Raw genomic sequence first — 26,672 nt, 5'->3', positions numbered from 1 at the left:
CCCGTTAACAATCGTGAAGCGCTGTACTCCACTGACGCCCCCCCCCCGTTAACAATGGTCAGAAGTTGGAGTACCAAACACTGACTCCAGGTACTCATCTGAGGACCTCACTGAGAAAGTTGTGTGCACCCCTGGTTATAGTCTGTGTTGTTGTGTGGGGGGTCTACTAGGGGTCGTGGTGGTTATATAGTCTGACCGCTGCAGGAAGGAAGGACCTGCGGTATCTCTCTCATGTGTAGGTGGTCCAATACTTTTGTCTACATTGTGTATAATTGAGTATCATCCACATAACAATGAAAATGTCCCGAGTGATTCCTTATTGCCTAAAGGAAGCGTATATAATGTGAACACAATAGGTCCAAGCTCTGAGCCCTTATGCTTTGCTGCGGCAGAACTGGCTGGATCAAATCAAACAGAACTCTAAACACATTTTCAGCTCTGCACACAATCTGCAATTCAACTCTGCACTTTCTAAAACACTGCACACGGTTCTCTGAGTAACACACAGAGATCTGACATATTCACCTGTCAGCCATTTTCAACACACTGCCATTAAACATGCTACACATATGAGCCAATGAACAGATACACATGCCAGCTGACCGTTAACGCCTGGCTGCTTTACTGCTGACTCAGCAATCAGGATATAAGTACAACAAATGGATATATATTTTAAAAATTTGTTTTTTTATTACAGAGCTTGAGAAACTTCTGGATTCAGTCTGAAAGCATCCTTTTTTAACTTTCAACATGATCTTTAATAATGTTGTAGTTTAGTTTAACTCTGAGAGGTGGACTGGCTGGACTCCTCACTGGGACTCTGGTTCTGGAGCAGCTTGCAGGGTCCAGGAGTTCTTGGAGAGAAGGAGCGCTTCCTGCCGCAGGACTCGGGGGATGGGAGTTCCTGAACATGGAGAAACAGCTTCAGTTATTATGCTCCAAATATCTGGAACAAAGTCACAGAAAGAATGTGTCTGCAGCTCAGAGAGTCCTGCTGGGAACCCACACATGTTGAGGAGCCCAAAGTGTGATGAGAGAAATGTACAGTACGGGTCCCCAGCACATAGAAGCTGCCGGATGCTAACCTGCATATGTTGGGAGAGCTTTACAGACCAGGAGAGGAACTAAGTACATTTACTCAGGTGCTGTACTTAAGTACAATGTTGAGGTACTTGTACTTTACCTGAGTATTTCCATTTTAGGCTACTTTGTACTTCTACTTCACTACAGTTCAGAGGTACATGGTGTACTTTTCCTCCACTACATGTATTTAGTCCCTTTAGTTACTTCACAGATCTGGATGAATGATGTGAAATATAATCAAGTGTTAAATCAGACTTTAGTTCCACCTGGAGTAAATTCACAAGCTACCCTGCACTATACAAAGTCATTCAAACTAGCTGCACCTTTACCAGCTTTGAGAACACTTTAAAGGTGGGGTATGTAATTTATTTCAGAAAGACTTGTTGTTATATTCCATGGAATGCTCTTAACATCCCGATAGCGATGAATACATTAAAGGTGGGGTAGGTAATTTTGGAGAAACCAGCTTGAGATCGCTAGAATTTGAAAATACACAGCCGGAAAAATTCTGCCACTTCCTTACAGAGCCCCTCCTCCAACACACACGAACGCGCACATGACCAATGAGGGCACGAGATAAGTTTGTGCACAGATGGAAGGCTGACAGGCAGGTAGGCCATCCAGTTATTTTAGCCGGGCCGGCTAAAATGATTGGTCGTGCTTTTTACAGTACTACGGCTTCCACAGATGACATTTTTTTATGGATTTTTTGTCAAAGCACTTCAGATATTCATTGCTATCGGGATGTTAAGAGCATTCCATGGAATATAACAAAAAGTGTATCTCGAGCCGGTTTCTCAAACTTACCTACCCCACCTTTAAGTTTATGCACCTTTACCAGCTTTGAGAACACTTTAATGATCAATCATTATAAAACATATCAGATATATTATTCTGAAATGGACCAATCTGCACAATGACTACTTTTACTGTCGCTACTTTCACTATATTTTGATGATAATACTTTTCTACTTTTACTTGAGGAACATTTTGAATGCAGGACTTTTACTGTAACAGAGTATTCCTACACTCTGGTACTTCTACTTTTACTCAACTACAAGATCTGAGTACTTCTACTTTTACTCAAGTACAAGATCTAAGTACTTCTACTTTTACTAAAGTAAAAGATCTGAGTACTTCTACTTTGACTAAAGTAAAAGATCTGAGTACTTCTACTTCTACTGAAGTATATTTTGATGATAATACTGTAACAGACTGGTTATAATGTTGATGTTTTCATGTGTTTTATTCTTCAGAGTTTATTTACATTTTACAGAGTGTCAGTGAACGCGTCACTGTTTTGATAGACAGTTGTTGTGAAGAGAAACAGCCAAAATTATGAAGAGAGAAAAACAAGAGTGTTGTTTTCCTCTGAGGACATGCTCCATGAAAGAGTTTCATATCTTTATGAATGGAGGATATTCAGTACTCACAGTTCTTCTGGATCCTGGCTCTGATCGGCTCTCCTCTTCTGATCCTGTAGGGATGAACACAATCCAACAGTTATGGATCCAATAAGTGTTTGTTCTTTGAGTCAGCTTCAGAGTCCTGACTGATCTCATGCTTTACATCCCATCATATCTTCTCTGCAAACACTACGACTGACTGCCACAGCTCTCAGCTGCATTACAGGAAGTAACAGTCATTAGTCAAGGAGCTAAAAACATCCCATCAAAAACAGACTACCTTTTCCACTCTTCTGTCAAATCCCATATGTCTGGTGGAAAGTTGATTACTTACTAAATGTGGCTTTGCATTTTCAGCTGGCCTTCTATAGTTGATGGAAGAATGAAAGAGCCTGCAGTCAGTGGGTAACATCACTGATCTGTTGTGATTCCCCAGTGAGAGAAACACCTCCCTGTGTTTCATACAATACTGCTGAACCAGCAGAGACCCCTTACTGACCTGAGGGTCTCCAGTCTGCAGTCTGGACTCTCCAGAAGATCTCTCAGCAGCTTCTCTCCTGAATCCTGCAGAGCGTTGCCTCTCAGGTCCAGCTCTCTCAGATGGATGTTGGACTTCAGAGCTGAGGCCAGAGCAGAACAGCTGATCTCTGACAACCTGCAGCCCCTCAGACTGAATAAAGAAAACATGATGAGGATACAAATCTGTTTGTAATCCAATCAGATGTTACTCAACATTTAAATGAATCTGAAAAGAAACATCTGTCTACTTCAGAAAGTGAACTTTATCATGTAAAACTAAAATGACTTCAGATGACCTTTATTCAGACGTTATCGTTTACTAAATATCAAATACATATATTTACTTTTCACAACTAACATCTATTACAGTTACTTTAAGAAACAGTCAACATGTATGTCTGCAGTTCTTACTTCTTACTCTTAAAAATGAAATATGAATATAAGGACATGTACAACTCTATGGATGTAAGTTATTAATGAATATAAATGAGGTTAAATCACAAAGTGAACATGTGAGATCTCCAGCAGTAACAGAGAGTCAGTGAACTGACCTGAGAGTCTCCAGTCTGCAGTCTGGACTCTCCAGAAGATCTCTCAGCAGCTCCACTCCTGAATCCTGTAGAGCGTTGTATTTCAGGTTCAGATCTCTCAGATGGATGTTGGACTTCAGAGCTGAGATCAGAGCAAAACAGCTGATCTCTGACAACATGCAGTCCCTCAGTCTGAATAAAGAAAACATGATGAGGACACAAACCTGTTTATAATCCAATCAGATGTTACTCAACATTTAAATGAATGGGAACAGACAAATCTCTACTTCAGAAAGTGAACTTTATCATGTATGTAATAGAAAAATATTATACTCACTTACTTACTTTAATAATATCATTGTGTGATTCTTATTTGCTAATGTTTATCTATATTTGCTACTTCTCACACTTCTTAGCTAAGCTTGGGGAAAGTCCTTATTAAGAAGATGTGTTGCAGTGTTGTTAGTGACTCTCTATGTGCACCAACAGTATGACCTTCACCTCAGGTGAACTGAGGACTTCCTGATACGGCCTCCCTAACTCCCTAACTCCCAGAATGCTCCTTCATCATCACCAAGCTTCCCCCCTCCCTTTCTCCTCTCTCTGTGTTTAAATATGCAACCCAAACTCTACTCTTCCTCTTCCTCTCTGCAGACTGTATGCTCTCTGTGTGACTGACTGAACTTTCTTCAAGAAATAAGATACCACAAAGAGCTGAATGGTTTGATTCTGTATCCACATTTGATAAATAAATTCCCATCACAATGTAAAACGATAGTTACGTATGTAACTACGGTTCTATGAATACTGGATGACCGCCAGAGGCGGTGCTTTAGCACTGGATATCTTCTGTCTCGCGCATGCGAAGGTCGAATATTTATATCAACAAAGTCACGTGTGACCTCGTATGACCCCGGAAGGCATAAGTTCCGGTGTTGTCAACGAGTTCAGTTCTATGGAATCTTCTCGCGGAAACACGAGATTCCGAGTGACCAAGAAACTCTGGCGGTCATCCAGTATTCATAGAACCGTAGTTACATACGTAACTATCGTTCTATTTCATCCTTACTGACCGCCAGAGGCGGTGCTTTAGCACTGGATGACCTATACCAACAGAGTCACGAGGAAGTCTGAATACTCCGCCTATAAGGATGGCCTAGGCGGACTCTGCAGGAGGACCACACCCAGCGGGTGAGGGGCGGCAACATTCACCCTGTAGTATCTGGCGAATGTGCTCGGAGATGCCCATGTGGCCTCAGCACATATGTCCTCCAGGGGCACACCTCTCAAGGTCGCCCATGACGTGGAGACACTCCTGGTAGAATGGCACTTTACTCTGGGTGGCAAGGGACGGTCATTCGCCTTGTATGCCTGGGCAATGACGTCCACGATCCAGTGCGTTACAAATTTCTTTCCGTATCTCAGATAGAAGATATGATTGGAGACGAAACAGCCAATCAGAATTGACCTTCTCGAGTTCTCCGATTGGTTGGTTTTGTGGCACATTTGTAACGCTGTGCCAACTTGAGCGAGCAGGCAGGCCTGGGGGGGGCCCGCCCTGGTAAATGAAATGTATGTCTGCCGCCGGGTCTGTTACTTTAAGAAACAGTCAAGATGTATGTCTGCAGTTCTTACTTCAGTACGTTAAAAGGAAATATGAATATAAGGACATTTATAACTTTATAGATGTAAGTTATTAATGAATATAAATGAGGTTCAATTACAAAGTGAACATGTGAGATCTCCAGCAGTAACAGAGAGTCAGTGAACTGACCTGAGAGCCTCCAGTCTGCAGTCTGGACTCTCCAGAAGATCTCTCAGCAGCTCCACTCCTGAATCCTGCAGAGCGTTCCCACTCAGGTCCAGATCTCTCAGATGGGAGGGGTTGGACTTCAGAGCTGAGATCAGAGCAGAACAGCTGATCTCTGACAAACTGCAGCTCCTCAGTCTGATTAAAGAAAACATGATGTAACTTTAGAAAACAATGTTCCTGTTTGAAATAACTTCAGGTTTAATAATCTGTTCAGAGTTAAACAGGGTTTTAATGTCAGAGATGATGCAGAAACAATCCACTGATAATCTGGAACTTTAACTTTGATCAGATGTTGAACAACTCCTTCATCTCCCTCACAGCTCATCAGTACTGACAGCATCTCCACTGACTCATGGAGCACAGAGTGAGTCTGTGGAAGCTCAAACACTCTCCCTCACACATTCACCTTCTCTCTGTTACCCTGATCAATATTCAGTCATTAGCAAAAACGGAACAAATAAAAATAACATTGTATTTGTTCAAATTCAGAAAATCATAAACTCAAACAGATCAATAGGAACTGCAGTCAGTGAACTGACCTGAGAGCCTCCAGTCTGCAGTTTGGACTCTTTAGTCCAGAACTCAGCAGCTCCACTTCTGAATCCTGCAGCTCGTTGTTACTCAGCTCCAGATCTCTCAAATGGGAGGGGTCAGACTTCAGAGCTGAGGCCACGACTTCACAGTGACTCTCTGAGAGACCACAGCCAGTAAGTCTATAATAAAACATATATTACAACATGTGTTAAAAAAAGAGGAAACATTATATTAACATCAAGCATTTGATGAAAAAGGATTTGACATGTTCTGATAGTGTAGTGGAGAGTTAGAGATAACTCAGTGTTGGCACTAGTTTTGTGTCTATCACTAGGTTCACCCCGGTGTGTCGGCCAGAACACCGCTTAAGGCCAAAGGTCCAGAATAGAGGAGATGAGGAGATGAGATGAGGCTTGACTTCTTTAATGATCTAGCAAGACATACAGATATGTGTGTGTGGGGTGTGTGTATGTGTGGGGGGGGGGGTGTGGGGTGTGTGTGTGGGGTGTGTGTGTGTGGGGTGTGTGTTTGTGTGTGTGTGTGTGTGTGTGTGTGTGGGGTGTGTGTGTGTAGTGGTGTGTGTGTGAGGGGTGTGTGTGTGTGTGGGGGGGGTGTGGTGTATGTGTGGGATGTGTGTGTTTGGGGTGTGTGTGTGTGTGGGGGGGGGTGTGTGTGTGGGGTGTGTGTGTGCTGATACAGCATTCCAACTATATGTTATGCTACGGACAAAATTCTTATTATTATTCCATCCAATTATGTTGGCCCTCTTCTCCTCCCACATTCAACATCGCAGAAACTCAGTTCAAACATCAAAACGTTCAGCTCGGTCGGGAATCGCAGGCTATTACTTTTATCATTCATAACTTTCATAATTCCAGAGATACATCCCATAATTCATCCAATTTTTAACATGGAAGTCAATGGAGACATTCTTCAGACTTCAACAAATCTTCATGCGACTTCAATTGCTAACTGTTCATTCATACTTTCACTCAGAAACCTCATTCCAACTTTAAAATGTTACACATCTTTCTGACATTATTCGTGTAACACAACTTTTAAATCTGATTCTTACTTTTAGAGATATTAAACATTGTTCAGACCTTGTTAAAGAGGTTTTCTTCAGATTTTAACATTAACTAGAGTGCGTGATGTCACAGCTAGAGTGTGGGAATTCTTGAAATGTGACTTCATATTTTTTTTAAACTGCCATAATTCCCAAACCCTACATTCTTGAGACATAATTTTTCATGACAAACGTAGGAAAACATCTCGTAGCTTGAAAAATGACAAATAATTAAGCAAAAAATAATTAAACAAAATGCCTCTTGAGGGCATGAAGTGACAAAAATGTTCAACATGTCTCCATTAAAGCCCATTGTAATTTCAGGCAGATATTTCCTCACAGCAGCAGCCGCACACCTTTAGTTAAACTGCCAAAAAGGCCACATTATTAACCCGAAAGTACACAAAAATTACACTTCAGATACTCAACTTCCTTGACATGCTTCACGTTTTGAAATTTCACAGATATCTGTTATCGTTCTTCCACAAAACGTTCACATGTAAGAGGTTTATCTCTCATTCAGAACAATGCAAACCTTTGATCGCTACAGAGCTCGTTAGCTCAACTATAAACACCTGTGTAATGGAACACGATGATGTCATCACTCCAACTGACAGCAGTCAGTTCTAACTGCGACAGACCACTCGCCATGAAACACGATGTCGCTGTAAGTCCAATGGACACGGTCCAATCGTCCCCCAATCTTCACTTGTATATCACCGGTCCATGCCTCAACAGCTCTACGCCAAATCTGAAATCTCACCATATGCCGTTTCCATGGAAACGCATCCCTCACCATAAAACACATGTCCCTTTAACTCCTATGAAAATGTTCAAAAAGTGCTCAAAATTCACATGTGTGCTAACAGTCCAGCCGTGAAGACATCTACGAGACAGTTTTGAGATTTCTTCAAATGCCGTTGCCATGGCAACACAATGCTCGCCATGAAACACGGTTTTCTCTTAACTTCAGTGAAAATGCTTCAAACGGCCCAAAACTTCACAGGTTTGATAACGATGCAGCCATCAACGCATCTAACCGTATTATGGGGTGTCATCAAATGCCGTTACCATGGCGACAGACCACTCGCCATTAAGTACGATGTCGCTGTAAGTCCAATGGACACGGTCCGATCGTCCCCCAAACTTCGTTTGTATATCACTGGTCCAGCCCTCAACAGCTCTACGTCAATTATGGGGTTTCTTCAAATACCGTTGCCATGGCAACACAATGCTCGCAATGAAACACGGTTTTCTCATAATTTTAGTGAAAATGCTCCAAACGGCCCAAAACTTCACAGGTTTGGTAACGATGCAGCCATCAACGCATCTAACCGTATTATGGAGTGTCATCAAATGCCGTTGCCATGGCGACAGACCACTCGCCATGAAGCACGATGTCGCTGTAAGTCCAATGGACACGGTCCGATCGTCCTCCAAACTTCGCTTGTATATCACCGGTACAGCCCTCTACAGTTCTACGTGAATTATGGGGTTTCTTCAAATGCCGTTGCCATGGTAACACAAGGCTCGCCATGAAACGCGTTTTTCTCATAACTTCAGTAAAAATGCTCCAAACAGCCCAAAACTTCACAGGTTTGGTAACGATGCAGCCACCCACCCATCTAAGCGTATTATGGGATGTCATCAAATGCCGTTGTCATGGCGACAGATTATTCACCATCAAGTTCAAAAGTTTGCAGTTCAAATATTCTGCTGCTTTTCCAAGCCTTTTTACTTTCTTTTCTTCTCTCATCACACATTCAAGCCCCCAGTGTTCATCTATCATTTCAATCTAAATTCTTCACTTCCTTCTTACACATTACATTTCAGCATAGCAGTTTAGCGTCAGATTTTCAGCATAAAGCATTCCCACTAGCAATTTCTTCAGGAATTGCATTCTCTAGTATTATACTATTGTTAATAGTTTACTGTATTATTAGTGTTTAATATTACTGCTATAACAATCACACATTGAGTTAATTGTTGTGCAATGTTAAGATCAGACCGTTTTCTTTTTTTTTAAATAGTCTGAATGAAACGGCAGCTCTCAGGTGATCAGCTGTGTGTTTGGAGTGTCATCAAATGCCGTTGCCATGGCAACAGACCACTCGCCATGAAGCACGATGTCGCTGTAAGTCCAATGGACACGGTCCGATCGTCCTCCAAACTTCGCTTGTATATCACCGGTACAGCCCTCTACAGTTCTACGTGAATTATGGGGTTTCTTCAAATGCCGTTGCCATGGTAACACAAGGCTCGCCATGAAACGCGTTTTTCTCATAACTTCAGTAAAAATGCTCCAAACAGCCCAAAACTTCACAGGTTTGGTAACGATGCAGCCACCCACCCATCTAAGCGTATTATGGGATGTCATCAAATGCCGTTGTCATGGCGACAGATTATTCACCATCAAGTTCAAAAGTTTGCAGTTCAAATATTCTGCTGCTTTTCCAAGCCTTTTTACTTTCTTTTCTTCTCTCATCACACATTCAAGCCCCCAGTGTTCATCTATCATTTCAATCTAAATTCTTCACTTCCTTCTTACACATTACATTTCAGCATAGCAGTTTAGCGTCAGATTTTCAGCATAAAGCATTCCCACTAGCAATTTCTTCAGGAATTGCATTCTCTAGTATTATACTATTGTTAATAGTTTACTGTATTATTAGTGTTTAATATTACTGCTATAACAATCACACATTGAGTTCATTGTTGTGCAATGTTAAGATCAGACCGTTTTCTTTTTTTTAAAATAGTCTGAATGAAACGGCAGCTCTCAGGTGATCAGCTGTGTGTTTACACACCTACAGATGTAGCACTCCAGAAAGGACTCCACCCAGTGGATTCCAACCAAAAACCCAGCGGATCCCATAGGCTGGGGGCGTTGCCAAATTGCTAGAGGGCGTTGCCAAATTTCCCCCATTTGTTCAATTACAGGATTTAACCATGAGATGGCGCTTCATTCACAAATACAGTACAGTAGAACTTAGTCTGTTTGCAATGTTGCAGCTCTGCAGTTGTGTTTGCTGAAGAGCATTTAATCACTTATTTGTTATGGTTTTCACACGCTACTATAACGAAAAAACATCAATATTTTAGATCAAATAAAGTATATCTAATCTTATTATCTTACTTGTAATTCAATAATATATAGTCTTTATATATTAAATAATCATAATAATAATGTAAATGTTTACACTTCTTTTTATGCTCATACTTTTACCTTTACAATAGTTTGCTTTATGCAGTATATTTTTTGTAATATTATTGTGGTGTTTTTACACAGTACAGTAGGTCGAAGTAAATCAACTCATACATTAAGATAAGATAAAATGGACCTTTGTTAATCCTCGTGGGGAAATTCAGTAGTTCAAACAGCAACAGGGTGAGAGTGAAAAACAGGATAGCACAGATTCACACAGATTAACAAAATCAAAAATAAGATCAGCGATAAAAATTAAAATAATAATAATGAAAAACTATGAAATAAGAAATGAATACAATTAAAATATAATTATCATACCATTTATTATAATGTGTTGTATTATTAAGTAATATCATACATTAACCCCATTATAGCAGATGCCACATTGAATGGATGAACACATTTATGCATCAATAATTACAACAGAGTATTTCTAAATACAAGTTGTAAAAATACTTATATGTATTTAATACTAATAACTAGGGCTGTCAAGTTAACGCGTTAATAACGCGTTAACGCAAAAAAAAATTAACGGCACTAATTATTTTAACGCGATTAACGCATGTGTATTTTTTGTCCTCGGCCGCCCCGTAGTTTCAGAGCGCATCGAGTTTAAAATACCATCTACAAGCTGATGCACAGCCCCGCTCCTGCCGCCCGCTTGTGGCAGACCACACTTCCACGCTCACCGGCAGGCCCGGACTGGCCATCGGGAGGACCGGGAGGGTGTGTGTATGTGTGTATGTGTGTATGTGTGTATGTGTGTCACGACTCGCGTGAGCGAGGCACACCTTATGTGTTGTTGTTGTTAGCATCTGGTGCTAGCTAGCTGCGCTAACGGATATAAGGAGCTGTTTCAATGACATTTCGCCGGCAACTGCGCCGAGCACTTGACTTTATGCAGGTAGCCAGACAGTGGGACATTGTACGAAAAGTCAGCACACTCAGCACGGATAGTGCGCGCAACATGATTGTAGCGTCCAGGCAGCTCCCGTTCGAGCAGATATGCCTTGAGCTGCACATAGCTCCAACGATCCATCACAGTGTCTCCACATTCTCTCACACACACACACACACACACACACACACACACACACACACACACACACACACACACACACACACACACACACACACACACACACACACACACACACACACACACACACACACACACACACACACACACACACACACACACACACACACACACACACACACACACACACACACACACACACACACACACTTTGTATTGTATTATTGTATGAGAGGTTCCAGGTTGAATCGAATATTTGTAATGTTCAGAGGTTGTTGTGTTTAATATTCATGAGAATATTTGTCATTGTTCAAATGATAATAAACAAACATATAAGGCATATTTGTCCACTCATATGTTGATAAGAGTATTAAAAACTTGAAAAATATCCCTCTCAGGTACATTTAGAACAGATAAAAAATGTGCGATTAATTTGCGATTAATCGCGATTAACTATGGACAATCATGCGATTAATCGCGATTAAATATTTTAATCGACTGACAGCCCTACTAATAACATGATGATTCATTTTACTTTCAGATGATAATACTTTTCACTTGGGCAATTGACAATTTTGAATGCAGGACATTTATATGGAGCTAATTTCCTGCCATAACTCCACAAACAAACTAAACAGGTTTTACAAATGCCTCATGATTCACTAACAAACACAATGTGGTTTGCAAATACAAAACACCATCTACAAACTAATGCATTTAGTTTTGCAAAGAAAAAACGTATCTATCAAACAAACACATAACATTTTTCTAATAAATCATGTTTCAGAGACAAATTCAGCATAGGTTTTACAAGTACAAAACTTTTTCTTGTCACGGCGGAATATTACTGCCAAAAGTCACGTGACTTTTGGCAGTAATATTCCGCAGTGGCTGGCTCATACACACTCACACATGCTCACTCACACATGCTCCACGGCAGCAGGGGGCGCTACTGAGTCCATTGGGAAGGCGGGAGGTTGAGCAGAGCATGGAACAGCCCTTGCCAGTCTGATGACAGCGGTGTTTCTAGCAATCCAGCGATCTGGGTCAGTGTTATAGTGATAATATTATAAACAAGGTGAATTTAGCGATCACAACGAAAACAGCCAAGACACATATTGAGCCCAGAAAATTAATGTTATTAGGGCTGTAAATATAATAAGCCTTTTTCTAAAATGGACAACAATGTAACTAAGGAGATTTAAACTATACAGCGATTCTGCACTCGGTCAATCAGCTGCTCTTCATTTTCTTTCCTGCTATATTCAATGAGTGATACAAATATTTGGTACCACAAGTTCTTAACCTGTTAAGCCCTGAGCCTGTTTTTCAGGTTTCAGGCTCGAAAATGACATTCCGCAATAACGTGCTTTAACCAGTAGGTGTCCCTTTCTATCAGCTGTGCACCGTTATGGCGTAAATACAGCCTATCTACCAATTGGATCAAATATAAAAGTCAGCCGAATTAGTGTTGATACTGCAAGGAGACGTATTGTGTGAAAAGAAATGTAAGATGTTGTTTAATTGCTTATATATTTAAGATCCACGTCAAGTTTTCAGTTTTGGCGGCAGTTCCTGTTTGTCTAGAAGTCTTCTCATCAGGGCTCTATAAATACAGAACTACGGCAGATATGTAATATTTAATGCAGCCGAACCGTGTATTACAATGCCGTTATGTGATGACTTTCAAAGAGAAAAGCAAGCACACAATAATGTATTATTTCATTTTTTAAAAATGTTTTCAGATTTCACATCGCATAAACACCAAATCCCAGCGTGCATAGCGGAATATCAGTATTCCAGAGAAAAACCCACAGTTAATATACACACATTCCTTCACATTTACATTTGTATTTACATTAAAGTATTTCGTGAGGCCTTCTAACATGTTTTTAAATATAACTACGGTTGTAGTGAAGAGTTTGTAAATTAACATGAACCGAAGCTGTTGCCTGTTGCAACAGAGGATTGTGGGTAATGTCCGTCAAACTTCCGGGTTCCTCCATGGGACCTTATTTCGGAAAAAGTATGCATTGAAGTCAATGGAGAGAGAAAGATTATCTTTCGATCCCGTTTGAATTGTGCCACGAATTACACATATGATGTTTGTCAATCTTAAATGATAATTTCCATGTCAAAAAAGTCACAGTTTGTCGTAAAACTGACTATGAAAAATACGCAACTAGAAAGACTACAAATCCCAGAATCCCGCATGCTGGCTCTTATGAACCGATTGACTGACTCCCCTTGTGTGTATGTACAGCTCTCAACATGCCCAGACTTGTAGTGATTTTCACCTCTTTTAATACTTTGAATACCACATTACGTCACACGTTTGATGCGCGCCCTTGATTCAAAATCTCTTTATTTAAAAAATACGGGGAATACGGATCTTGGGGTCTCCCTGCTCCCTGTGCGCAGATGCGACGCGTCATATGACGTCACATGTTTGGCATGTCTCGATTGAATATGCTTTATTTAAAACTAAAACAAGGACAATAAACAAAGCAGTCTTCACAACGGCTGGACAAAATACTTTGAGCCGCCCTATAGCCAAAGCCCGAGACACTGTTTAAAGCATAATAAAGACAATATATAGAGAGCATAATGTTTTTAATGCAATGCAGTCTCGCAACGTATGCTTCAGCAGAGAATGGCCCGCGGCGGGAAGCATTCGCTCGCGATCTCAAGAAGCCTATGGACATCCCGGAAAGTTGAAAATGTACGCTAAGGGCCGCCCCCCTTGCGTTGGAAAAAGACCACAGGGGACCTTGACATAACGTCAACATACGCCGACCTGGGAGTGAGGATGTGTTGTGTGATCACATGCAGAGAAACCTCTCAAGTCCTTCATGTGTTTGACATGTCGCCTCCATCACTCAATATGAAGAGAGGAACGCTTCAGTTTAACTATTATTATAAATAAATAGAAGAACAGTGTTGGTTTTATTTTGCTCTCAGTATTTAAACAGCAGAAATATTATAGTGTTTATTTGAATAATTAAACTTCTGATCCACATTAGTTTATAAAGTTAATCACATCTGGACTTACTTGGCCTTCCTGCAGTTCCTCACAGCTGGAAGCAGTCTCCGTCGTCCGGGCCATGATGAGTTGTACTTATCCAGGTCCAACTCATCCAGAACCTCCTCTGACATCTGCAGCATGAAGGCCAGAGCAGAGCAGTGGATCTCAGAGAGTTCCTTTTCTGATCTCTTCTCTGACTTCAGGAACTCTGTGATCTCCTGATGTACTGAGTGGTCCTTCATCTCTGTCAGACAGTGGAAGATGTTGATCATCCTGTCAGGAGAGATATCTTCACTTCTCCTCTCCTTCAGGTTGTTGATGGCTCTCTGGATGGTTTCTGGTCTGTTGTCTGTGCGACCCAGCAGGCCTCCTAACAGTCTCTGGTTGGACTCCAGAGAGAGTCCGTGGAGAAAGCGGACAAACAGGTCCAGGTGGCCATTTTTACTTTGGAGGGATTTCTCCATGGCTCCCTTCAGGAAGACATCCAGGGATGGATAATCCTGATCACTGCTGTTGTTATAGTCTCCCTGCAGGAAGACATCCAGGGATTGGTCATCATCACTGCTATCATTGTCTTCGTCCCGGTCTCTCCTCAGGAAGTCCTCCAGTACCTCTGTGTCTCTGTTGGTGTAACAGTGCAACATGTAGACTGCAGCCAGAAACTCCTGAATGCTCAGATGAACAAAGCAGTAGACTGTTTTCTGGAAGATCACACTCTCTCTTTTGAAGATCTCTGTACAAACTCCTGAGTGCACCAAGGCCTCGGTGACATCGAGACCACAGCGCTGCAGGTCTTCTTGGTAGAACATGATGTCTCCTTTCTCCAGATGCTCAAACGCCAGCCTCCCCAGCTTCAGAAGAACCTCCCTGTCAGCCTCCGTCAGATGCTGTGGACTCGTCTCATGTCCCTCTTCATACTTCTGCTTCTTCCTCTTGGTCTGGACCAGCAGGAAGTGTGAGTACATGTCAGTGAGGGTCTGGGGCAGCTCTCCTCTCTGGTCTGTAGTCAACATGTGGTCCAGAACTGCAGCAGTGATCCAGCAGAAGACTGGGATCAGACACATGATGTGGAGGCTCCTGGAGCTCTTGATGTGAGAGATGATTCTGCTGGACAGCTCTTCATCACTCGATCTCCTCCTGAAGTACTCCTCCTTCTGGGCGTCAGTGAAGCCTCGTACTTCTGTTACCCTGTCCACACACTCAGGAGGGATCTGATTGGCCGCTGCAGGTCTGGAAGTTATCCAGACGAGAGCCGAGGGAAGCAGCTTCCCCCTGATGAGGTTTGTCAGCAGCACGTTGACTGAGGACTGCTGTGAGACATCAGACACAACCTCATTGTTTCTGAAGTCCAGAGAAAGTCTGCTTTCATCCAGGCCGTCAAAGATGAGCAGCACTTTGCAGACAGCCAGCTGCACTGCTGTGACCTTCTGTAAGGTTGGATGGAAAACATGGAGCAGCCTGAGAAGACTGTACTGCTCACCTTTGATCAGGTTCAGCTCCCTGAAGGAGAGCGGGATCACCAGACTGACATCTTGGTTTTCCAAACCCTCGGCCCAGTCCAGAGTGAACTTCTGCACTGAGAAGGTTTTTCCAACTCCAGCGACTCCGTTGGTCAGGACCGCTCTGATGTGAGTCTGTTGGTCAGGTAAGGCTTTAAAGATGTCCTGGCACTTGATTGGAGTGTCATGGAGGGTCTCCTTCTTGGAAGCTGTCTCCAGCTGCCTCACCTCATGTTGGGTATTAACCTCTTCACTGAGGCCTTGTGTGATGTAGAGCTCAGTGAAGATCCTGTTGAGGAGGGTTTCACTTTGATCAGTTCCTTCAGTCACACGTTCACATCTCCTCCTCAGACTGAGCCTATGTTCATCTAAAACCTCCTGCAGACCACTATCTGCTGAAAGAGAAGGAAACGGGAGAGAATCAGAAAATGCTTTTGAGAATCTAACAATAAAACCAATAAAAATAGACTGAGTTTAAATGTTTTGCAAACAGCTTACTGTCTATGCTCTACAACAGTATACCTCATCAAGACCAAATGAACCAGGAAGAGGAATAAAACGCTGCGTGTGTTCGGCCTCTTACCTCGTACAGAGCTGGTCTGACTGGCTGTCTGCAGTCCAGCTCTGGTTCTGGATCTTTCTCCACACTGGGGACAGGAGGGGTCTCCTGATGGAGGTCTCTGCTCCCAGTATGAGGTGATGCACTGTCTGCAGAACCAGTGTCCACAGCTGGTAGAGACTGGATCCTTCAGGACGTCCTGACACAGAGCACAGCTGGACAGCTGCTCCTCCACAGGAACACCACTCTTCCTCTTCCCTCTGTGGAGATGAACACATCCTTTATAGCACTTTACATTAGTGGAGCTGATTCTCACCAACTGACAGAGCGTCACCAACGTCACTCTCAAGACTCTTCTTCTCCAGTAGGACTCAGATGAGGGTGTTGCACTTTTCCTTGTTCATGTGATGTTTTGGTGTTGTTGTTGTTGTTTTGTTTCTTTCCGTTAACTGTCGAGTGGGAACTAAGTATTTTTGTTAGTAAGTGTTTGTGTTTCTCTTGTTATCCTACGATACTGTGATGTGTGGCTGTGAATAAGAACATATGAAGGACAGACCATCTATTTCTATGTTTTTAGAAAGGGGCAGGTCATATAAGATTATTTTCTTCTCCCTGCTGCTTTTCGGTCAATGGTGTGTTCATAGAGACATGTTTTGTAAATATTTGTTATACATTAAGTTGTGCATACCATGAACGGAACAAATGCAAATGAAATGAAATGAAAGATGAAATGTGTCACGCTGCACGAATACGCAGGTGACATGAATTTCACCTCTTCACTTTCTTGGTGTCTCCAGGCACGGATCTGGGTCTTTGCATTAGGGGTGTTCACACCAAGTACTTTTCCCACAGTAGTTCATGAGAACTTTAGTTCATGAGAGCTCTTTTAGTTCTGATGAACTAAAGCAGATCGCGTTCACACCAAAATGAGTTCCTGGGGGTGGATTAGGCAAATGAGCCGCTGACGTCACTTCTTCTTCTTCTTCTTCTGCTTTGGGTTTACTGGCAGGCCGCAAACAACTTCACGGCGAGTACAGTAGGTGGCGGTATGCACCTTAAAGTTGCAATTCGCCAAAAAACCGAGAGAAGAAGAAGAAGAAAAAAAACTTCCGCTTCCGCTGTATGCTTCTGTTTACCTTCTGACCTCAGACACGGTATGGAGTTGACGTTTTGGTAGTCGTGTTATACAGCTTCGTAACTGAGTTATTTAAGCCAATAACTCAGCCACAAATACAAATACAGATCGACCATTCAAATGCAATAGAAATGCTGAGTCGGAGGCGAAGGCGGTTAAGAAGCCTTAACAAAAGGATTGGACCACGAAAGCACACGCTATGGACATGTTTCGCCGTAGGACAGCTGAGGATGATGGCCGTTATCACGCCCAAAGAACAGCAATGGTACGTTCATTAAATCACATTAATACTATCTAATGTAGGATTTATGGAGTTATGTAGGGCTAATTTGTGTCTTTGTATGTGTTCCAGATATGCGAATACTACGGAACTCTGGGTGAACAATAGAACGTCGGCCTGGTGGGAGGTGGTGCCAACGTACACCAATGTGCAGTGGATCAAAGATTTCCGAATGTCCAAGGGCTCTTTTCAACTCCTCTGTATTCGCCTGGAAGCAACGTTGTGGAGAGGCATCTGAACAGCATGGAAATTGTAAATTGACAATAAAGCTGATCTTTTGTACAGTGCATTTGGTTCTCTCTTTTATTTACCAGTCAACAGACACAATTACAATAGTGAAGACACATCTTAGTGCAAAGATTAAATGTCAGTATCAAAACAGTACACATACTGTATATTTGTATATTAATGAGTATATTATTATGTTAAATGTGTGTTAAAGACAATGGGATGAGGTTGAAAGCTCTTTAAAAAGCTTTTGTATACCATCTTTACTGTGATAAATACCTACATGTTAAGCATACACACCTGAAGAACTACGTTACACACACAGGTTAGTCTGTGTACCGCTGCACTGCTGCTGGTTTAAACGAAGACAGTCATGATGCTAGTGCTGTGCATGTAGGTTCTCTTTTATTTATCAGCAGCAGATCAATAAGTGTCAGTAGTATCAAAACAATATAATAACAGTGGCAATATATATATATATATATATATATATATATATATATATATATATATATATATATATATATATATAATAACAATAGCTAGGCTCAGCAGCAGACACACCTTAGTGCAAAGTTAGGTGTCAGTATTAATAACAGTGGCATATATATATATAATCACAATAATACAAAATTAACTGTCCCAGGTGTAGGCAATTTGGGGTGAAGTGTCTTGCCCAGGGACACAACGACATCCTGACTGCAGTGGGGTTTTAACCTGTGCTCCCCTGATCCGAACACCAACGCACCAGACCACTGCACCACACGCCTCCCAACAAGTCATTGGACAGTTTATCAACGACGACAAGTTTTTCTTAATTTTTGTATTGAAGGCCTGTTGGATTTAATGAGCTCGCTTAGCACTGCCAGAAGCCCAGCCTGAAAGGTATTTTGTTGCTGGTCGTCCGATTCCTGGGCCTTGTGTGAATGCAGCAGCCGTTCATCATGCATCTCCTTGGCACGCAGGTCCTCATTCTCCTTGCTGACCATGGCACGGCGGTCCATCGCCATGATGGTGTCAAGGAAGCTGTCATCGCGTGCCCACTTTCCTAAGGTGAAATATGCAAGATACAAGATCAGTTTAATCGCAACAACGAGACAACATTGTCCAACATTGGACATGGTGCAGGCAGGGACAGTGTACAAAATGCAGGTGTAAAGTAGAAGATAAGATAGGATCAAATAATATCAAATGAAAAATAAATATCAAAGTGCCCTTATTTATTGTTTTGTGCTTAATGTATGCTTGAACTTTGTTTTATAGGGATTAGTGGACATCAGTTAGATGTGTAACCTTCTTTCAAGGCCAGAGTAGTTACAGTGTAAGTGGATTGACATCTAACATAACATGGCTGAGTACAATTATAACAATCAATAAAAAAAAGGAAAATTAAATAGAATTTCAATTACATTTCTACTTAAATGTGCAAAAATATTAGAACATCAGTCTTTGTGGCATGCAGGTAATCAACTGTTTAAGCTTTTACCATTAACATGTAGAATGAATGTTGCAAATTACTTGAAATTATAGCAACTACAATGTATTGTTAGAGGTAACAATACAGAGGTAGCATTATGTCCAGCTAGCATGCTAATTGCTAACGTTATATTATCGTTTTATCCCGGAGGGGAAAACTAGTTTCTAATCCTGAGAGAAACACCTCGCCTGAAACACACGATTAGTGCCATTAGTTAGTGAAGCAAATTACAGAACATTGCACACTTATTCACAAGTCAAAACGTGTTCATAGCGGGCATGGCTGAGAATAGCTAGCTAGCTAGATGTTGTTAGCCAGCTTGGACCTAACGTTAGCAAGTTCTAGCATGGCTAGCTCGATCTACTGAGCAAATAAAAGTACATCTAAGACCAGTATTGTGCAGATTAAAACAGTGCAGTGCATGTATTTTATTTTACCTTCGTAGTCGTCCCGACATGACTTTGCCAGGTCTGCTAACTATGCTGAACCACGGAAACTGCATTCAGTAGAAGCTTCTGAATGCGGCGCTTCGCGTCCTCCGAGTAAATCGTCAGAAGCGCCGACACATCCTCATCACTCCACCGCTCCGATGATTTATTTAGTGTTGCTAAATGCTTTCACAAAAGTAATCTCTTCGGGTGCGCTGCCCGAAGCGAGCAAATACAATGGCCGCTTCCAAAAAAAAATTCAGAGTCAAACGGGCGTGGTTTGCATTCCGCACAGCCAATCAGACGTACAAACTATTTTCTCCCACAACAGTCCCTGCTCTCTAGCAGGGACTGAAAAGCGGGTCGGACGAACTAATTTGAGCTACTTTAGTTCCTGGGGCTTTTTGGTGTGAACGCAAATATATCGTAGTTCTGATGAACTATTGTGGGAAAAGTACTCCAAAGTACTCCGGTGTGAACGCGCCTATTGACTCTACATGTAATCACACAAAGCTCTGTTATATCTGCTAATGCTAAACACAACCAGCTCACCAGGTTATCACTATCATTAATAAACATCTTTAAAATAAACATCATAAACATGCCCAAGTAGTAAATAATGTTTTGACGATATATTTAGTTTTTAGTGAGTATTTATCAATATCTTTGCCATTTAAAACCTTTTGATGCCACTGATACAATGATGCTATAAATGCATATTGAAATATCCTCAAATAATGTTAGCTTGCTGTACTCTGCTGCCTTTGTTCTGTACTATACTGCACACATGATATTATTAAAGAACAGTTTAATATATTAGATTATATAAGAACTGGATCCTCTTCAGGTCAGGTTACAGCAGAAACTCTTACTTTGTGTCTGAGGGTCCAGGTTCATTCCTGAAGTTTAGAGGAGGATGATCATTAGACCGGTCACTCTTCAGAGACAGACAGCTGGGGACTGGAGACTCTGCTCTCTGTCTGTGGAAACAACACATGTTTTAAACATCATTAGTTCATTCAGAGAGCACATTTTGACTTCTGTCTGTTTGTAGATTATTTACTATCGCTGATGACGCCAGGGATCAAGAGTTTAAACTTTGTTACTGTACTGTTACTAAGTTTCTTTACTGCGATCATTAAAGAACAGGTTAGATTATCAGATAACATAAAAACTGGATCCTCTTCAGGTCAGGTTACAGCAGAAACTCTTACTTTGTGTCTGAGGGTCCAGGTTCATTCCTGAAGTTTAGAGGTTGACCTATAGACCAGTCACTCTTCAGAGACAGACAGCTGGAGACTGAAGATGTGTCCTCTTCCTCATCTTTAAAACCACTCATCTTCTCCAGTCTGAGAGATAAACCAGACACACTGGAGACACACACACACACGCACGCACGCACGCACGCACGCACGCACGCACGCACGCACGCACGCACGCACGCACGCACGCACGCACGCACGCACGCACGCACGCACGCACGCACGCACGCACGCACGCACGCACGCACGCACGCACGCACGCACGCACGCACGCACGCACGCACACACACACACACACACACACACACACACACACACACACACACACACACACACACACACACACACACACACACACACACACACACACATTATAATAACACACTTGTTTCATCATAATAATAAACTTGTGTTATGATATTAGGGTCATGCAGAGTCAGGCAGCTATCCCTTTAAGAGAGAGAGAGAGAGGGGGGGGCTGCATGTGTGTGCGCCAGCGACGTGCAGTCAGTGGAGGCAGGAGAGGCAGAGCCTCACCTGTCATACTCCAATGTAACGGAAAAACAATTAAAGAAAAACTAAAAAATAATAATAATAAAATGTCTCCACTGATCTTGTGTAAATGTGATTTCTGTATGATTCCAATCGCATTTTATAGTAAAAATCAGCAAATTTGCCGAGCTCCGCTACGGGAGCGATGAGAAGTGAGGCAGGCACAAGCTCTGCCTCTCGTAAACCCACAGTAACTTGCTGGAGCGCGGGCACTAATTTAGCGCGGCCACTTATTTTGTGAGCGCGCTCAAGCCATTTACTGTGGGGTAGGTGAGGCACAGATGAGATCTGCCTCACTTCAGAATGCGTCACCCCACAGAAACGGGCTGGAAAGCGAACCATAAGCGCATGCCTGTTCCCATCTCACTGTAGGTCACCAATGTAATGTTTGTAGATCCCTTTATTACATTTATCCTCGCCATCCATAGTCTCTAAATAACTTATTTCACGTATATATGATATTTAGGCTCGCTACACATATACAACGGCAATGAAAAAATCACAAGGGGAGGCAGCCATAACCTCTGCCGCACTGAAGGGGGCGCACGTGAGCCCACAGGTTCTTGTTGCTACTGTTATTCTACCGCAAACAACAAACTCGACTTTTGAAACTACAGGAAGATAAGGACGACTTTTACAAAACAGTAATAGAGATTGTTGTCCAGAAGGATAGCATGGACTTCTGTTCATCTTCAAGTCAAGGTAAGACCACAACTCTAATTAAAATGGGATCTTACTTAGAAAGAACAATCCAATATTTAGATTTTGGGTATCCTTTTGTTGATCGGTCTGTTTAAAATTAATCATAGCATCAGACTAAAAAAACGTTTGAAAATAACAGAATATTTCGATTAAGGTCAAAATAGGCTATAATATTTGTAAATCTGACTCTGAAAGAGTCAGTGCCTCACCAGCCATGAACCTCACCGCACGTCACTGGTGTGCGCATGGTAGAGCGAGGGAGAGTGAGCGAGCGGTGGTGTGTGTTTTTGAAGTGAACGAAGCAGCAGCAAAGGTCTATCGAGTGTCTTCAAAGTTAGATCTGTAACAACGACCTTAATAAATGCAACGGCCTCCCAAAGAAGAGCTCGCCTGTCTGCCTTATTGAAAAGTGGGTTATTGAACCCGAAGTTTGTTGCTTCGGCCCTGGAAGACTGCAGAGAGTCACCCCTGTTTCCTCCACTACGGTCTGGGAGCCGACAGGAAAGTTTAACACTTGGTTAAAATACATCAAATCAGTCAGACTTCAGACAGGCCGCTCCCCATTTTGACTGCGCTGGGCTGTCGCATGTTATGTTACTTTGATGAATCAGAAAACAGGAAATAATAAAGTTTACACCACTTGTAGAAGTCTCTTTGGACTCTAGGACGCTGATGTTCTGACATCCAGTAAAACAGAGTAAATAATGTGTTAGAAAGCAGAAACACTCACCCTGTTGTGCTCCGTCAAGGTGTAAAATGGCATCTGGCAGTCTGACTTCATATTTGGACTTTAACACCCTCACCTTTCTTGAGTCATAACCAGCCTTATCAGCTGAACCAGTTCACATGCAGGGACTATGTTCAGTGAGATAGAAATAGAGCTCAAAACAAGCTCAACAAAGTTATTGAAATAAACCTATTAAAGGTGGGGTAGGTAATTCACTTCAGAAACACTTGTTGTTATATTCCATGGAATGCTCTTAACATCCCGATAGCAATGAATATATTAAATGCTTTGACAATAAATACATACAAATATTTCATCTGTAGAAGCCGTAGTACTGTAAAAAGCACGACCAATCATCTGAGCCGGCCCGGCTAAAATAACTGGATGGCCTACCTGCCTGTCAGCCTTCCATCTGTGCACAAACTTATCTCGTGCCCTCATTGGTCATGTGCACGTTCGTGTGTGTTGGAGGAGGGGCTCTGTAAGGAAGTCTGAAGGAAGGGGCAGATCTTTTTCGGTTGTGTACTTTCAAATTCTAGCGCACTCGAGCTGGTTTCTCCATTCTTACCTACCCACCTTTAATACCAAAGTGTGGAAATCACCCAGTAAACATCCTGCAATCAAAACTTGACTTAAAGGTCACCTATTATACTGTTTTTCATCAATATATTACAGGTCTCAGATATATCCAGAACCTGTCTCTGATTGGCTGAAACACCAAACAGATCATTGCAGCATCCCATTATCCCCTCTGTTTCAGCCCTGTTTCAAAAGTGCTGATTCTCTGTCTGTTAAAGAATAGATAACCGACTGATATCATGACATAGGAGGGATTATAAAAGGATCTATACCAAACATAGATAATTTATTAACTGCGCCGAATATGATTTGTAAGCTGGGATATCTTTGCAGCTGCACAATATCACAATCAGAATAATATTTAAACATATGTTGCATGTAACAAATATTGTGCTAGCCCAAATTCCACTTTTGATTACATTAATATAAAGTTATATAATAATAATAATAATATTAAGTTTGCAGTCCTAGCTAAGGCAAGGCAAGTTTATTTATAGCACCTTTCAACACAAGGCAATTCAAAGTGCTTTACAAACATGAACAACATTAAGAGCATTAAGAAACATATTATAAAATGGCATTTAAAAACACTCAAAAAAGCAAAGATAATAAAACATGAACAACAAAGGAACATGAATTAAAGTCACAGCAGTGTGAGACACACACGTCTGAAATGTCGAGCTCTGACTCTCAATCATCGCTCACTTTTTAGCTGAGATACTTTTCTTTGACCTCACTTTCTTTCTACTTTCCTTTTTAACTTGTCCTTTAGTTATTTCAAGTGTTTCACGCTAAACGAACCCCCCTTTGGAACGTGCTGTGATAAGAAACCACGGTGCTACAAACCACACATATAAATATAATAATAATTATACATTTAATTTTTATAGTGCTTTTCCAAGATTCAAAGATTTAACAGGATTAGCAGAGGCGTCTTTAAATAATCTGCACTGAGAAACAGAGGGAGAGGACGGGCATTGCAGGAGAAAGTTTACTCAATGGCCCGCCCTGTTTACTCAATGGCCCGCCCTGTTTACTCATTGGCCCGCCCAGTTTACTCATTGGCCCGCCCTGTTTACTCATTGGCCCGCCCAGTTTACTCATTGGCCCGCCCTGTTTACTCATTGGCCCGCCCAGTTTACTCATTGGCCCGCCCAGTTTACTCATTGGCCCGCCCAGTTTACTCATTGGCCCGCCCTGTTTACTCATTGGCCCTCCCAGTTTACTCATTGGCCTGCCCAGTTTACTCATTGGCCCTCCCAGTTTACTCAATGGCCCGCCCTGTTTACTCATTGGCCCGCCCTGTTTACTCATTGGCCCGCCCTGTTTACTCAATGGCCCGCCCTGTTTACTCATTGGCCCGCCCTGTTTACTCATTGGCCCGCCCAGTTTACTCATTGGCCCGCCCAGTTTACTCATTGGCCCGCCCTGTTTACTCATTGGCCCTCCCAGTTTACTCATTGGCCTGCCCAGTTTACTCATTGGCCCTCCCAGTTTACTTATTGGCTGTCCCAGTTTACTCTTTGGCCCTCCCAGTTTACTCATTGGCCCTCCCAGTTTACTCATTGACCCTCCCAGTTTACTCATTGGCCCGCCCAGTTTACTCATTGGCCCGCCCAGTTTACTCATTGGCCCAGCCAGTTTACTCATTGGCCCACCCTGTTTACTCATTGGCCCACCCAGTTTACTCATTGGCCCGCCCTGTTTACTCATTGGCCCACCCAGGTTACTCATTGGCCCGCCCAGTTTACTCATTGGCCCACCCAGTTTACTCATTGGCCCGCTCAGTTTACTCATTGGCCCGCCCAGTTTACTAATTGGCCCGCCCAGTTTACTCATTGGCCCGCCCTGTTTACTCATTGCCCAGTTTACTCATTGGCCCGCCCAGTTTACTCATTGGCCCACCCAGTTTACTCATTGGCCCGCTCAGTTTACTCATTGGCCTGCCCAGCTTACTAATTGGCCCGCCCAGTTTACTCATTGGCCCTCCCTGTTTACTCATTGGCCCGCCAAGTTTACTAATTGGCCCACCCAGTTTACTCATTGGCCCTCCCTGTTTACTAATTGGCCCGCCCAGTTTACTCATTGGCCCGTCCAGTTTACTCATTGGCCCGTCCAGTTTACTCATTGGCCCACCCAGTTTACTCATTGGCCCGCCCTGTTTACTCATTGCCCAGTTTACTCATTGGCCCGCCCTGTTTACTCATTGGCCCGCCCAGTTTACTCATTGGCCCGCCCAGTTTACTCATTGGCCCGCCCTGTTTACTCATTGGCCCTCCCAGTTTACTCATTGGCCTGCCCAGTTTACTCATTGGCCTGCCCAGTTTACTAATTGGCCCGCCCAGTTTACTCATTGGCCCGTCCAGTTTACTCATTGGCCCGTCCAGTTTACTCATTGGCCCTCCCAGTTTACTCATTGGCCTGCCCAGTTTACTCATTGGCCCACCCAGTTTACTCATTGGCCCGTCCAGTTTACTCATTGGCCCACCCAGTTTACTCATTGGCCCGCCCTGTTTACTCATTGCCCAGTTTACTCATTGGCCCGCCCTGTTTACTCATTGGCCCGCCCAGTTTACTCATTGGCCCGCCCAGTTTACTCATTGGCCCGCCCTGTTTACTCATTGGCCCTCCCAGTTTACTCATTGGCCTGCCCTGTTTACTCATTGGCCTGCCCAGTTTACTAATTGGCCCGCCCAGTTTACTCATTGGCCCGTCCAGTTTACTCATTGGCCCGTCCAGTTTACTCATTGGCCCTCCCAGTTTACTCATTGGCCTGCCCAGTTTACTCATTGGCCCACCCAGTTTACTCATTGGCCCGCCCTGTTTACTCATTGACCCACTCAGTTTACTAATTGGCCCGCCCTGTTTACTCATTGCCCAGTTTACTCATTGGCCCGCCCAGTTTACTCATTGGCCCACCCAGTTTACTCATTGGCCCGCTCAGTTTACTCATTGGCCCGCCCAGTTTACTAATTGGCCCACCCAGTTTACTCATTGACCCGCCCAGTTTACTCATTGCCC

General features: G+C 42.7%; 1 protein-coding gene across 1 annotated transcript; it reads right to left on the bottom strand.

Annotated features, from left to right (window-relative positions):
* Positions 1-704: 704 nt before the first annotated feature.
* Positions 705-21,168, bottom strand: LOC117487515 (protein NLRC3-like). Its single transcript, XM_034136150.1, has 9 exons — positions 21,044-21,168; positions 17,241-17,266; positions 16,313-16,386; positions 14,251-16,100; positions 5,891-6,064; positions 5,313-5,486; positions 3,560-3,730; positions 2,989-3,159; positions 705-904 (listed from the first exon to the last, which is right to left on the bottom strand). The coding sequence occupies exons 1-9, from the start codon at positions 21,166-21,168 to the stop codon at positions 739-741; spliced, it is 2,931 nt and encodes a 976-aa protein (XP_033992041.1). The 3' UTR covers positions 705-738.
* Positions 21,169-26,672: the final 5,504 nt, after the last annotated feature.

The sequence above is a fragment of the Trematomus bernacchii genome, unplaced genomic scaffold (assembly GCF_902827165.1).
Source record: "Trematomus bernacchii unplaced genomic scaffold, fTreBer1.1, whole genome shotgun sequence".
Taxonomy (NCBI): domain Eukaryota; kingdom Metazoa; phylum Chordata; class Actinopteri; order Perciformes; family Nototheniidae; genus Trematomus; species Trematomus bernacchii.
This window is presented reverse-complemented; position numbering and strand designations above follow the sequence as displayed.